The following is a 12993-nucleotide window of genomic DNA, read 5'->3' as shown; positions in this document are numbered from 1 at the left end:
CATGGGACAATTTACAAAGACTAATTAACCTATCCAGTATGCCTTTGGACAGTGGGAAGAAACCGGAGCACCTGGGTAAAACCCAGGCATTCCACAGGAAGGGGTCACAGACCCCTGACAGAACGGCATGGGAATTGAACTCCGAAATCTGTCACGACCCCAGCTGTAATAGTGTCATGCCTACTGCTACAGACACAAGACTTGGCTACAAGTGGCTTTGCGTACAAGACAAAGCCATTCTACTGTGATTACATAGGCTGTCTGGTCTGGAGACATCTGGTCTCCCTTCTCATGGAATGATATATAAGTTGAAAAAGTGGAACAAAGATTCACTAGTAGATTGCTGGCTTGAATGTATGTATTCTGAGATTAAGCAGAGTAGGGCCCATTCTCTCAGGAGTATAGAAAAACTGAGGTGGTCTCATTACTTGCGTTGACAAGATAGATGAAGAGATGTTGTCTAGAACCAGGGTTCACTGATTCTAAATAAGTGGTTGGCCATGCAGGGTAGAGGCCACAAGAATCTCTTCACTCAGAGATTAGTGAATCTTTGGAATTCTCTGCCCTGAAGAAACTCAAGATGGAGAACAAAAAAAATACAGATATTAAAGGAATGAATAGATATGGGGTCGGTGCAGGAAAGTGATGTCATAAACCAGCCCTGACCCTACTGAACGGCAGACCAGGCACAAGGGGTCAGTTGCCTGCTCCTGTTTCTTTTCCTTTTATTTTCATATTCATCCCTTGTTGATGCTTTCTCTAAGCGTCCCTCTCCCCTCTCTCTCTTGCCCTAGTCGTTAGATGCTACTTTATGAGACGTTACCTATTAAACCAGCACATTTTTGAAGAGCAGACCAACAGATCCCTCTCATGCATTGATTCCACTTCATTTTGTACCTGAGCAATGTTGTGTAAGGTTTGATGTAAGGATTCTATCTCAGTCCTGAGGGCTTCATTCTCCTGGGATTCGCTTGTAACTTCAATTGTACCCGATTCCTGTTAGCAGCCAAGAATCAATTAGCAATTCAAACCTAGCAAAGAAATTCTGTAAAAAGTTGGAGCAGTGACAAATGTTTCCTTCTCCAACTTCTAATTAAAATTCCACGATGAGGGCTGACAAGTGTTTGTTCAGCTCAAAAAGACTGCAGAAAATTCCAACAACATGTATAATTGCAGTAAGAACATGGAGTAAAAATCTATTTTTTTTCCATTAGCAACAGCTTTGGTTCATGAAAGCAAACTTTAGACATACCTTGGCAATATATTTGAAAACAAGGATAATTTTATTCCAAAAAAATAAGAAGAATCTAGATTCATCCATTTAAAAACTCCTCTTCTTATACTCTTTGCCCTTACTGGGGATTTAACTCCTGCTTGCCACTCTACCTTAGAAAAACTGAGGATCAAACCAGTTTTTGTTCTTGAAACAACACATGAATATTTTTTTCCACCCTTTGATCAGAAATGGGATTTATTTCCTCTTCACACCCCGACACAGTTTTAGAAGCCAATTTCCAATACTCACTGAGATTACTCAATTAGTCACCAAATGGAATTAAACCTGGGGATGTGTAATCCACACAATCTACTCTTGTTAGCTGGCCAGAATTTGTGGCAGATGAAATAAAAGTAATAACCTAGGAAACATGGCTGATAGAGATAGGTCAAGGAATGGCGAATGCTCCAACTGAACAGGTGCAGATTCAGGCATGTGGGGATAGAAAGAGAAATTATTGTATCCATTGGGCCAATAAATCAGAATAATGACCCAGGAGTGAGTTAGGGTGCCTGATGTACTTTGTTCCATTCCAAACTGCTCTATATGTGACTACAGGCAACATTAACATCCCAACAAGACACACACTTCAGAGGGCAGTAAGGGATGGACACAAACATTGATCTGAACAGCCACACTCGTACTGCCTGCAGGAATAAATGATTAAGTTTGATGCATGTAAGATATCAATGGTATAAAACACTGCAAATGGAAAACTCTCTTGCCTCAAGATGAAATTGGACAATTAACAGGGCTAATTTAACTGCAGCAACACACACAAAATGCTGGAGGAACTCAGCAGGTCAGGCAGCATCTATGGAAATGAATAAACAGTCAACGTTTCAGGCTGAAACCATTCTTCAGGACCCAAGACCTGATACTTCATCAAGAATTTAACTGGATGTGGGTTGCAACAATTAATCAACAGGACACTGAGTGCTGTGATATTGCATCCTGTACAATATAATGGATCATCAGTAGAAATCACTTGGAAGGTCATTTGGAAAATCTCTCAAAACTTACACGATCAGAAGGACCAAATGGTGGGACAAATCATCTTATTACCTTATCTCTCTTTCAGTGCTAGGGTATAATTTTAACTTTAAATTGTCAACATCAATATAGCTAGTCAATTGGATACCATACCCTATTTTCCTTTCTATTGATGTCAGTTGGGGGGAACAATAGTTGACTGATCTCTGACTGATTTACACTATCAGCGCATGTTACAACGATCTCAATTTCTGTTTGATGAAGATGTACCTCCAGAAAGTAGACCAGCCTTAGCCAAAGGTATAATCTGCCATCAGATTCCCAGCATTTAGCAGACCTACCACAATGGGTGTTAACCTTATCGCATACATCCAAGTCACAATAATAATAGCCTGCCCTTTATAATCAGAAATAAATATTGCAATATCTATCTTTTAGACTCTTCTATTATGATGAGGGCAATCATTCTATTATGGGCAATGGATAGTATTTCACATATAAAGAATGTCCTTCGATGTGGTCCATTACTAAAATGTTTTCAAAACATCCTAACACCAGGGCAAACTGAACCATGATTAGGTGTTGAAGTGAAGCCCTTTAAAACAACACAATCATTTTTTGGGTGAGGCACCATGATGGGATTAATTTCAAATGAAAATTAGCAAGGAATATGACACCATTTGCCCATATAAAAATCCTCAGGTGAGCAGGATTTTTAAAATTGTTCCCTTTGATTGGACGAAGCTGTGCATATCTTTAGTGACAAAGAACTCAGAGACATACAGTGCTGTAAGTAAAACTTATATATCCTTCCTACATCTCCTTGCAGTACTACATTGTACCATACCATTAAAGCTGGGAACTTAATTAGTTTGTCTTCTTTCTTTACCAATGTCCCTACATTAATATTGCAGCCTCATAATTTTCTGGAAGGATTTTGTGCATAAGCTTTTTAGAAATGAATTGTAATGGTTAGACAGCCTCATCCTCTTCTTGTCCTCCTGTGTTGATTTATCATATCTCATCTCATCAGCTTAGTGACAAGACATGGCAGCCACACCTACCAACTTCTCCAGGGTACGGTTGAGTGAGGTGATAGTTCGCTCCTTCTCAGCATTCTGTATCTTGAGTCTCTCCAATGCAACAGATAATTCATTAATCCTGAAATAAAAACGCAGAATACTAGAAAGGACATAAGGCACATTGGACAAAAAAAGCTGCTTCTGGTTCAGCTAAACTGAAGTAACCTCTTAAAGTTAGATCAGGGGCAGGAAATCCTCTAACTTTTCTTACACAAAACTGCAGAGAGAGGACACTGGTATGGACCAGCACTTAAAAAGATGATCTGATCAGCCCACATCCTCTGCTTTTTCCTAATTGACTTGGAGCTAGTGCTTTTACAAATATTTATCTTGTTCTTTCAAAAGATGTCATTGAATCCTCCGGCATTGCACACTGTGCCATTGTGCCCCAACTCACTGGGTCCTTCACTGCTTTCTTCACTGATTCTTTTGCCAGCTGTCCAAAACCAAGTCCCCAAAACTGAGGAGACAGTTTCACGTCCTTTACTCTTATCAAAATCTGTCAAATGTTTAACACCTTTTTAAAAATTTTCCCTCATCATCTCTGCCTGAAGACAAACTCCAACTTCCCCAAGTAAATAAGGGACCCTAACCCTAACATCATTCCTGTCAACTTTCTAATGCATCGTTTCCAAGGATTTGTAAACTTACTGAACCCTTGTGGTTCTTGTTAAAATGGTACATACATGTTGTCATGGTCCGGTCCATGAAATCCGCATTCCGGATCACGGTCCGGTCCATCAACCCTTGCTCCAGGTTTTCCTGTCTACCCTGCTTCTGTTCCTGTTGAGCACTAATTGAGGCAGCTGATGCTAGTTGGGGCTGGCTGCATAAATACCTCCAGAGACCAGGGCATGGCTGCTGGATTGTTCTTGTCCTTACTCCTTGTATCCCTTCCCCTGCCTTCTGTTTCTTTGCCTGGAGCCCTGCCTTGTCTTGCTGGTAACTGTCACCTCGTCTCGCCTGAAGTCTTGTCTTGGAGTCACACTGTACCTAGCAGCCTCTCTGTCCCTTGCCTCCGTCGGGTAAGCCAGGCTGTCTTGCCGTTACCTACAGTTGGTTCTGTCCCTTCCTGTCCCTTGCCTCCATTGGGTAAGCCAGGCCATATTGCTGTTACCCTGCGGTGGGTTCTGTCACTTCCTGTCCCTTGCCTCTGTCGGGTGGAGATCTGCGCCCTGCCCAGGTGATCTGCGCCCTGCCTAAGAGGAGCTTCAAGACCCCAAGCCTCTAGCCAAGCCTCGCCTCAAGTCTCTAGCTGAGCCTCGCCCCAAGCCAACCTTCAAGACCCCAAGCCTCTAGTCTCAAGCCTCGCCACAAGTCTCTGGACTCAAGCCTCGCCTCAAGTCTCTGGTCTCAAGCCTCGCCTCAAGTCTCTGGTCTCCGGCCTCGTCTCAAGTCTCTGGTCTCCGGCCTCGCCTCAAGTCTCTGGTCTCCAGCCTCGCCTCAAGTCTGAAGACTCCAGCCTCGTACTGCCTGCCAGCCAAGTCACGTCCTTGCCTAGTTCTGGGGTTTGAGCCAGAGGAAAGACCCAGGTTCTGGGTCCTTGTTCAGTCTCTGGCTCGGAGTCCAAGCCCAGGCTCCTAGCTCTTTTGTCCAGTCCTGTTCCGGGTTCCCGGTTTTCATGTCCATGTCCTAGCCTTCACCCTGTATCCTAGTCCTGTCCCTAGTACTTCAGTGTTTGTGTCTTGCACTTGCGTCCGTTCCTAGCCAGCACCTTATGACAGAACAATCCAGCCAACCATGGACCAGCGACACAGACACTGTCGTTTTCCTCTTGCCACCCAGGGTTTCCTTCTGTTAAATACCCTCCTACCCGCCCGGGTCATCCATAGTCTGGATAGCCTGTTTGGTCGCCAGGAGGCTCCCGTAAAATGGGGGGGGGGGGGGCGGGGTACTATCATGGTCCGGTCCGTGAAGTCCGCATTCCAGTTCACGGTCTGGTCTATCGATCCTTGCTGCAGGTTTTCCTGCCTACCCTGCTTCTGTTCCTGTTGAGCACTAATTGAGGCAGCTGATTCTTGCTGGGGCTGGCTGCATAAATACCTCCAGACACCAGGGCATGGCTGCTGGATTGTTCTTGTCCTTACTCCTTGTATCCCTTCCCCTGCCTTCCGTTTCCTCACCTGGAGCCCAGTCTTGTCTTGCCGGTAACTCTCGCCTCGCCTGAAGTTCTTGGCTCGCCTTGCATTGCCTGAAGCCTTACCTTGTCTTGCTGGTAACTGTCGCCTCGTCTCACCTGAAGTCTTGTCTTGGAGCCACACTGTACCTAGCTCCCTTTCTGTCCCTTGCCTCCATCGGGTTAGCCAGGCCATCTTGCCGTTACCTACAGTTGGTTCTGTCCTTTCCTGCCCCTTGCCTCTGTCGGGTAAGCCAGGCCATATTGCCTTTGCCCTGCGGTGGGTTCTGTCCCTTCCTGTCCCTTGCCTCCGTCGGGTGGAGATCAGCACCCTGCCCAGGTGATCCGCGCCCTGCCCAGGAATACCGCGCCCTGCCCAGGAGGAGCTTCAAGACCCAAGCCTCTAGCCAAGCCTCGCCTCAAGTCTCTAACCGAGCCTCGCCCCAAGCCAAGCTTCAAGACCCCAAGCCTCAAGCCTCTAGTCTCAAGCCTCACCTCAAGTCTCTAGTCTCAAGTCTCTGGTCTCCAGCCTTGCCTCAAGTCTCTGGTCTCCAGCCTCGCCTCAAGTCTGAAGACTCCAGCCTTGTCCTGCCTGCCAGCCAAGTCATGTCCTTGCCTAGTTCTGGGGTCCGAGCCAGAGGCAAGACCCAGTTTCTGGGTCCTTGTCCAGTCTCTGGCTCAGAGTCCAAGCCCGGGCTCCTAGCTCTCTTGTCCAGTCCTGTTCCGGGTTCCCAGTTTTCGTGTCCATGTCCTAGCCTTCACCCTGTATCCTAGTCCTGTCCCTAGTACTTCAGTGTCTATGTCTTGCACTTTGGTCTGTTCCCAGCCACCACCTTATGGCACGTGTAGATTGAAAACCATGAGATGGCAGACACTCGAAATTAAAAAAAAAATGGAAAGCTCCAGAAATGTTCAGAAGGTTTTCAATAGTTATAATGAAGAGTTTTTGACCGAACTCCTTAACTATATTCCTCTTTCCACATGTGTTGCCTGGACCGCTGAGCATTTCCAGTGGTTTCCACTTTAGAAAAAGTTGTTGCAACTAGGATCTACCAATTTTTGGTCTGGAACATGACCAAAACATTGGGAGAGCGCCTGGAGACATTGGAACCAAATTCAGGAAATGCAGTGGTGGGTTTCTAATTGTCTGGGTAGTGTAGCCCCTGGAATTCACTGAATTGTTGACTTGCCAGCTTCTTCCGGTGAGGGGACGCTCCCAATCAATCTGCTCTGTGAGGCCCTCTTGTGGTGCAAAATCACAATACCACTATTAAACAACCTCAGAGCTGCAAATGATGACTGAACACACTAGTATTGTTCCAAATTGGGCCCAAGTGCCCAGAAATAATATTTCCCACTCTTCTTTTTGGTAGGCCTCTCTGAGTTCTGTGATGACAATGGCAATATAAAGAAATTCCCAGTGTGTATGTTGGCAGATAGTGGAAACCATGAACCTGTACTCTCTCTAATTCCTGGCAAATGTTAACGATACTCTGTGGTACCGAGTACAGCCATTACTTCACCATGTTGGTAACCTGGGTTCAATTCTTACCTCTATTACTAGCTGTGTGGAGATTGCATGGAACCACATAGGCTTCCCCCAGGAGCTCATTTCCTCCCACATCCAAAAGGATTGCCAATTGGTCAATTATTTGGCCACTCTAAATTGTCCCTTTGTTTATAGAAAAGTGTAGAATCTTGAGGGCTTGGTGAGAATATTGGGAAATAACGTACCAGGGAATGTTGTGGGGGGAATGTGAGTGCTTTGTGAGCTGGCATAAATTCAATAGCCTGAACGGCCTCTCTTTATGTTGGAACCTATGGTAAGTGAATAATGGGAATCTTAGAGCACAAAAAATGTTATTGATTCTTTGAAGGATGGCCTTTGTTCCATTTCCCTGGCCTCCCCCAACCTGTTTAACATTATAGCACATTACAGCCCACAATGCTGTGGCAATCTCTTAACCTACTTTAAGATCAATCTAACTTTCCCCCTCAATAGCCCACCAATTTTCTTTCATCCATGTGCCTATCTGAGAATTTCTTAAATGCCCCTAAAGTATCTGCCTCTGCCATCCACCCTGACAGGGTGTTCCATGCACCAACTACTCACTCTGTAAAGAACCTACCTCTGACATCCCTTCCATGCTTTCCTTCAGTCACCTTAAAATGATGCCCCCTTTTATTACTCACTTCTGTCAAGGTGAACTCTCTGGTTATCCATCTATATATGCCTTTTATCACCGTGTACGCCTCTATCAAGTTACCTCATATCCTCCTTCACTCCAAAGAGAAAAATCCTTGCTTGCTCAACATATCTTCATAACACATGCCCTCTAGTCCAGGCAGAATCCCATTAAATATCCTCTGTACCCTCTAGAAAGCTTCCACATCCTTCCTTTAATGAGGTGATGAATTAACACAATATTCCAAAGGTCTAACCAAGGTTTTATAGAGTTGTAACATTACCTCATGAGTCTTGAACTCAATCCCTCGAATAACAAAGGCCAACGCACCATACACCGTCTTAACAACCACATCAGCTTACGCAGCAACTTTGAGGGATCTACGGATGTGGACCCCAAGATCCCTCTGTTCCTCCAAACTCCCAGGAATCCTGCCATTAACCCTTTATTCTGCCTTCAAATTTGACCATCCAAAATTAATTACTTCACACTTTTCTAGATTGAACTCCATCTGCCATTTCTCAGCCAAGTTCTGCAGCCTGTCAGTGTCCCATTGCAACCTACAACTCTCCACACTATCTGCAACCCCACCAACCTTCATGCAGTCTGCAAACTTACTAACCCACCCTTTCATTTCCTCATCTGCATTAGTTATAAAAATTACAAAGAGCAGGGAGTCCCAGACCAGATCCTTGCAGATCATCACTGGTCACTGACCTCCAGACAAAATACACTCCAGCTTCTACCAGCCACTGCCTTCTATGGACAAGCCAATACTATATCCACACAGCCAATCTCTCTGGATCTCATGTACCTGACATTCTTAATGAGCCTACCATAGGGAATTGCAATGGGGAACTACCATAGGGAACCATATACAAACCAGATAACAATTACAGCACGGAAACAGGCCATCTCGGCCCTTCTAGTCCGTGCCGAACTCTTACTCTCACCTAGTCCCATCAACCTGCACTCAGCCCATAACACTCCATTCCTTTCCTGTCCATATATCTATCCAATTTAACTTTAAATGACAACATCGAAACTGCCTCAACCATTTCTGCTGGAAGCTCGTTCCACACAGCTACCACTCTCTGAGTAAAGAAGTTCCACCTCATATTACCCCTAAACTTTTGCCCTTTAACTCTCAACTCATGTCTTCTTGTTTGAATTTGCCCTACTCTCAACGGAAAAAGCCTATCCATGTCAACTCTATCTATCTCCCCCATAATTTTAAATACTGTACCTCTATCAAGTCCCCCCTCAACCTTCTACGCTCCAAAGAATAAAGACCCAACTTCTTCAACCTTTCTCTGTAACTTAGGAGATGAGATCCAGGTAACATTCCAGTAAATCTCTTCTGTACTCTCTCAATTTTATTGACATCTTTCCTATAATTCGGTGACTAGAACTGTACACAATACTCCAAATTTGTTCTTACCAACGCCTTGTACAATTTCAACCTTACATCCCAACTCCTATACAAAATGCTCTGATTAATAAAGGCCAGCATACCAAAAGCTTTCTTCACCACCCTATCCACATGAGATTCCACCTTCAGGGAACTATGCACCATTATTCCTAGATCCCTCTGTTCTACAGCATTCTTCAATGCCCTACCATTTACCATGTATGTCCTATTTTGATAAGTCCTACCAAAATGTAGCACCTCACATTTATCAGCATTAAACTCCATCTGCCATCTTTCAGCCCACTCTTCTAACTGGCCTAAATCTCTCTGCAAGCTTTGAAAACCTACTTCATTATCCACAACTCCACCTATCTTAGTATCATCTGCATACTTACTAATCCAGTTTACCACCCCATTATCGAGATCATTAATATATATGACAAACAAGAAAGGAACGCCTTTCTAAAATCCATACAGACTACTTCCACTGCTCTACTTGTCAGTCCTGCCGAAGGGTTTTGGGCTGAAACATCGACAGTACTCTTTTCCATAGATGCTGCCTGGCCTGCTGAGTTCCTCCAGCACTTTGTGTGTGTTGCTCAGATTTCCAGCATCTGTGGATTTTTTCTTGTTTATAAAACATCTGACAATCTTCATTCATCTGGTACTACTCCTGTGGCCAATGAGGATGCAAAGATCATTGCCAACTATTCCTTTGAATCCCATAGTACCCTGGGGTATATCCTGTCTAGCCTCAGGGAATTGTATATCCTAATGTTTTTCATAAGTTCTAGAACATCCTCTTCCTTAATGGTGACAAGTTCTAGCATATCAGCCTGTTTTATGCTGTCCTCACAAATGACAAGGCCCCTTTCACTGGTGAATACCGAAGCAAAATACCCATTCAGGATGCCCCTAACCTCCTGTGACTCCAGGCCCACGTTTCCTCCATCTCTGATCACTGCTACCCGTACTCTGGCCATCCTTCTGTTCCTCACAGGTGTGTAGAACACTTTGGGGTTTTCCTTAAGCCTACTTCCCAATGCCTTCTGATATCCCCTTCTACTTCTCTTAAATTTACTCTCCAGCTCCCTCTTAGCTATCCTGTAACTCTAGAGCCCTGTCTGATCCTTTCTTCCTAAATCTTCGATAAGTTTCTTTCTTCCTCTTGACTAAATGTTCCACATTTCTTGTCATCTATTGTTCCTTCACCCTACCATCCTTTCCCTACCTCAATGAAACAAACCCATCGAGAACCCCCAGCAAGTGCTCCCTAGCAACCTCCACATTTCTGTTTCCAAATTTCCCTTAATACATTTGTTCCCAATTTATACTCCCTGGTACCTGCCTAATATCATTATAATTTTGCCTCTCCCAATTAAATACTTTCCCATACTGTCTGCTCCTATCCCTTTCCAAGGGTATGGTATAGATCAGGGAATTGTGGTCACTGTCTCCAAAATGCTCACCCACTGAGAGATCTGACACCTGAGCTGCTTCATTGTCTAGCATCGAATCCAATATGGCCTGTCGACATGAGTCAGGAATCCTTTTGGGATACATCTAATAAATTCCGCCCCATTCAAGCATTTTGCACTAGAGTAATTGCTTCCTTCATGTATCTTACATCTACCCATACTTATTCAGCAGAAGATCCTTCAATGACATCCTCCCTTTCTCCCTGTTAGCAACATCACTCCCCCACCTCTTTTACCTCCCTCCCTGTTCCTTTTGAAACATCTAAACTCCAGAACATCCAGCAGCCATTCCTGCCCTTGTGACAGCCAAGTCTCTGTAATGACCACAACATTTTACTTCCATGTACTGATCCATGCTCTGTTCATCTCCCCGTGTTCCTGATATTTCTTGCATTAAAATAGACACAGTTCAAACCTCCCACTGTTTGCAATTTACCCTATTAATTGCCTATCTTTCCTCACAGACTTTCTGAATGCTGCATCTCCCTGTACAGAAACTGCCGCATCCTCTGACCTATCACTTAGATTCCCACGTACCCCCCCCCCGCCAGACTAGTTTAAATCCTCCCCAACAGCTCCAGCAAATCTGCTTGATCCCTCTCAAGTTCAGGTTTAACTCATCAAGTCATACCAGAAAATATCCAAATGTTCCAGAAATCTGAAATACTTTCAGATTTGCACACTAGTTCTTCATCTCTAAGTCCCCTATGCTCTAAGGAATAAAGTCCTAACCTCTCCAACCTCTCCCAGTAGCTTAGACCCTCAAGTCCTGACAGCATCCTTGTAAACTTTTTCTGCACAGTTTCCAGTTTAATTACAACTTTCTTATTGTAGGACTGCTGAAACTGAACACAATGTTCCAACTGCAGTCTCACCAGCATTCTGTACAACTGGGAAGCCGCATCAGGAGCACCGGATACTACAGATGACCCCAACAGATTCGCAGGTGAAGTGTTGCCTCACCTGGAAGGATTGTTTGGGGCCCTGAATTTAGGTAAGGAAGGAGTTGCATGGGCAGTGTAGCATTTATGTTGCTTGCAGGGAGGGGGATTAGTGGGGACGGATGAATGGACATCATTGAGGAGCAATCCTTGAGGAAAGCAGAGAGTGGGGAGGTGGGGGGGGGGTAAAGTTGTGTTTGGTGGTAGGATCCTGTTAAAGATGGCTCATGGAGTGAATTCCATATAAGCCATGCCTACCATCCTGCCTTCATCAGCTTTCTTGGTCACTTCATTAAAACACTCAATTATGTTTGTAATATGATTTCCCATGCACAAAGCCGTGCTTACTACCCCTATCAACTGTCTTTCTATGTGAATATATTTCTTAACCCTCAAAATCCTTTCACAGATGTTAGATATACTGGTCTTATAAGATGGAAAGCTCCACTTTAGTGACTGAAAATCCTCTCTCTTCCAGTACACATTAATGGACTTTGTCCATAGGTATCAGTCTATGATAGATGATAACGAGATGGCAGCGCATCATAATATTTCCATGTTATTTTCCTCCTATGAAGCTTGTATGAGCAAAAATGAAAAGAGGTGTAGAATTGGCTGCTGATTTGATATTGTCTCTAGTCCACCGTTACATAAAGCAAAATTTGCTGAGATCATCTAGTTTCACTGAATTGTATTAATGACAGAACATTTTGTTTTATGTTCTGTTTTTGAGTATATAAACATTTTATCAATACTCTCCCATAGCAGGACTCATTTTGAACTCTGTTAATAATTGCCACAATTCTTGCACTCAACTGAGTTATACTGTAGGTAGTTTGATAAGATCACATTTTGGGATCACTTAATATCCTCACTTGTGAGTCAATAAAATGCCTGTGGTAGAGTGGAGTAGAAAAAGATACAGGGATCCTGGTTTTGATTGCTGGTCTGCATTGAATTAGTTGATGAGCTGGGGTGGTGTGCCATGGTACACCTGGGCTGCTTCCTGCTTTGAACCCAGAAACCCAACTGGAGAAAATGCATTTGCATAGGCGCCAGGTAATTTTAGTCTGACTATCTTCACGTGAGGCAATTGATTGTGTAAAATCATTATGGACAGATCTGCAACTGTTCAACATCAATGCAAGTAAACATGGATGGCATCTGAATTGTCAGCAACTCTTTTGCATTATCCTACTTACTGTGCCACAGGAGGCCACTTGGCCCATCGTATCAATGCTAGCCTCTAGAGAAAAAATCCCATTAATCTCATAGAAACGTAGAAACATAGAAAATAGGTGCAGGAGTAGGCCATTTGGCCCTTCGAGCCTGCACCACCATTTATTATGATCATGGCTGATCATCCAACTCAGAACCCCGCCCCAGCCTTCCCTCCATACCCCCTGATCCCCGTAGCCACAAGGGCCATATCTAACTCCCTCTTAAATATAGCCAATGAACTGGCCTCAACTGTTTCCTGTGGCAGAGAATTCCACAGATTCACCACTCT

General features: G+C 44.1%; 1 protein-coding gene across 1 annotated transcript in view; it reads right to left on the bottom strand.

The window, feature by feature from the left end:
- LOC134345449 (rootletin-like) overlaps window positions 1-12993 on the bottom strand; it is a 387184-nt gene that overhangs the window by 167783 nt on the left and 206408 nt on the right. Inside the window, exons 10-11 of the mRNA XM_063046136.1 lie at window positions 3334-3430; window positions 898-996 (exon numbers count right to left, since the gene is read on the bottom strand). Of these exons, the coding sequence (XP_062902206.1) occupies window positions 898-996; window positions 3334-3430 (196 nt within the window). The remainder of the gene's footprint in view (window positions 1-897; window positions 997-3333; window positions 3431-12993) is intronic.

The sequence above is a fragment of the Mobula hypostoma genome, chromosome 4, assembly GCF_963921235.1.
Source record: "Mobula hypostoma chromosome 4, sMobHyp1.1, whole genome shotgun sequence".
Classification (NCBI taxonomy): Eukaryota; Metazoa; Chordata; class Chondrichthyes; order Myliobatiformes; family Myliobatidae; genus Mobula; species Mobula hypostoma.
Note: the sequence above shows the minus strand (reverse complement) of the source record. Positions and strands in the feature narration are given on the sequence as shown.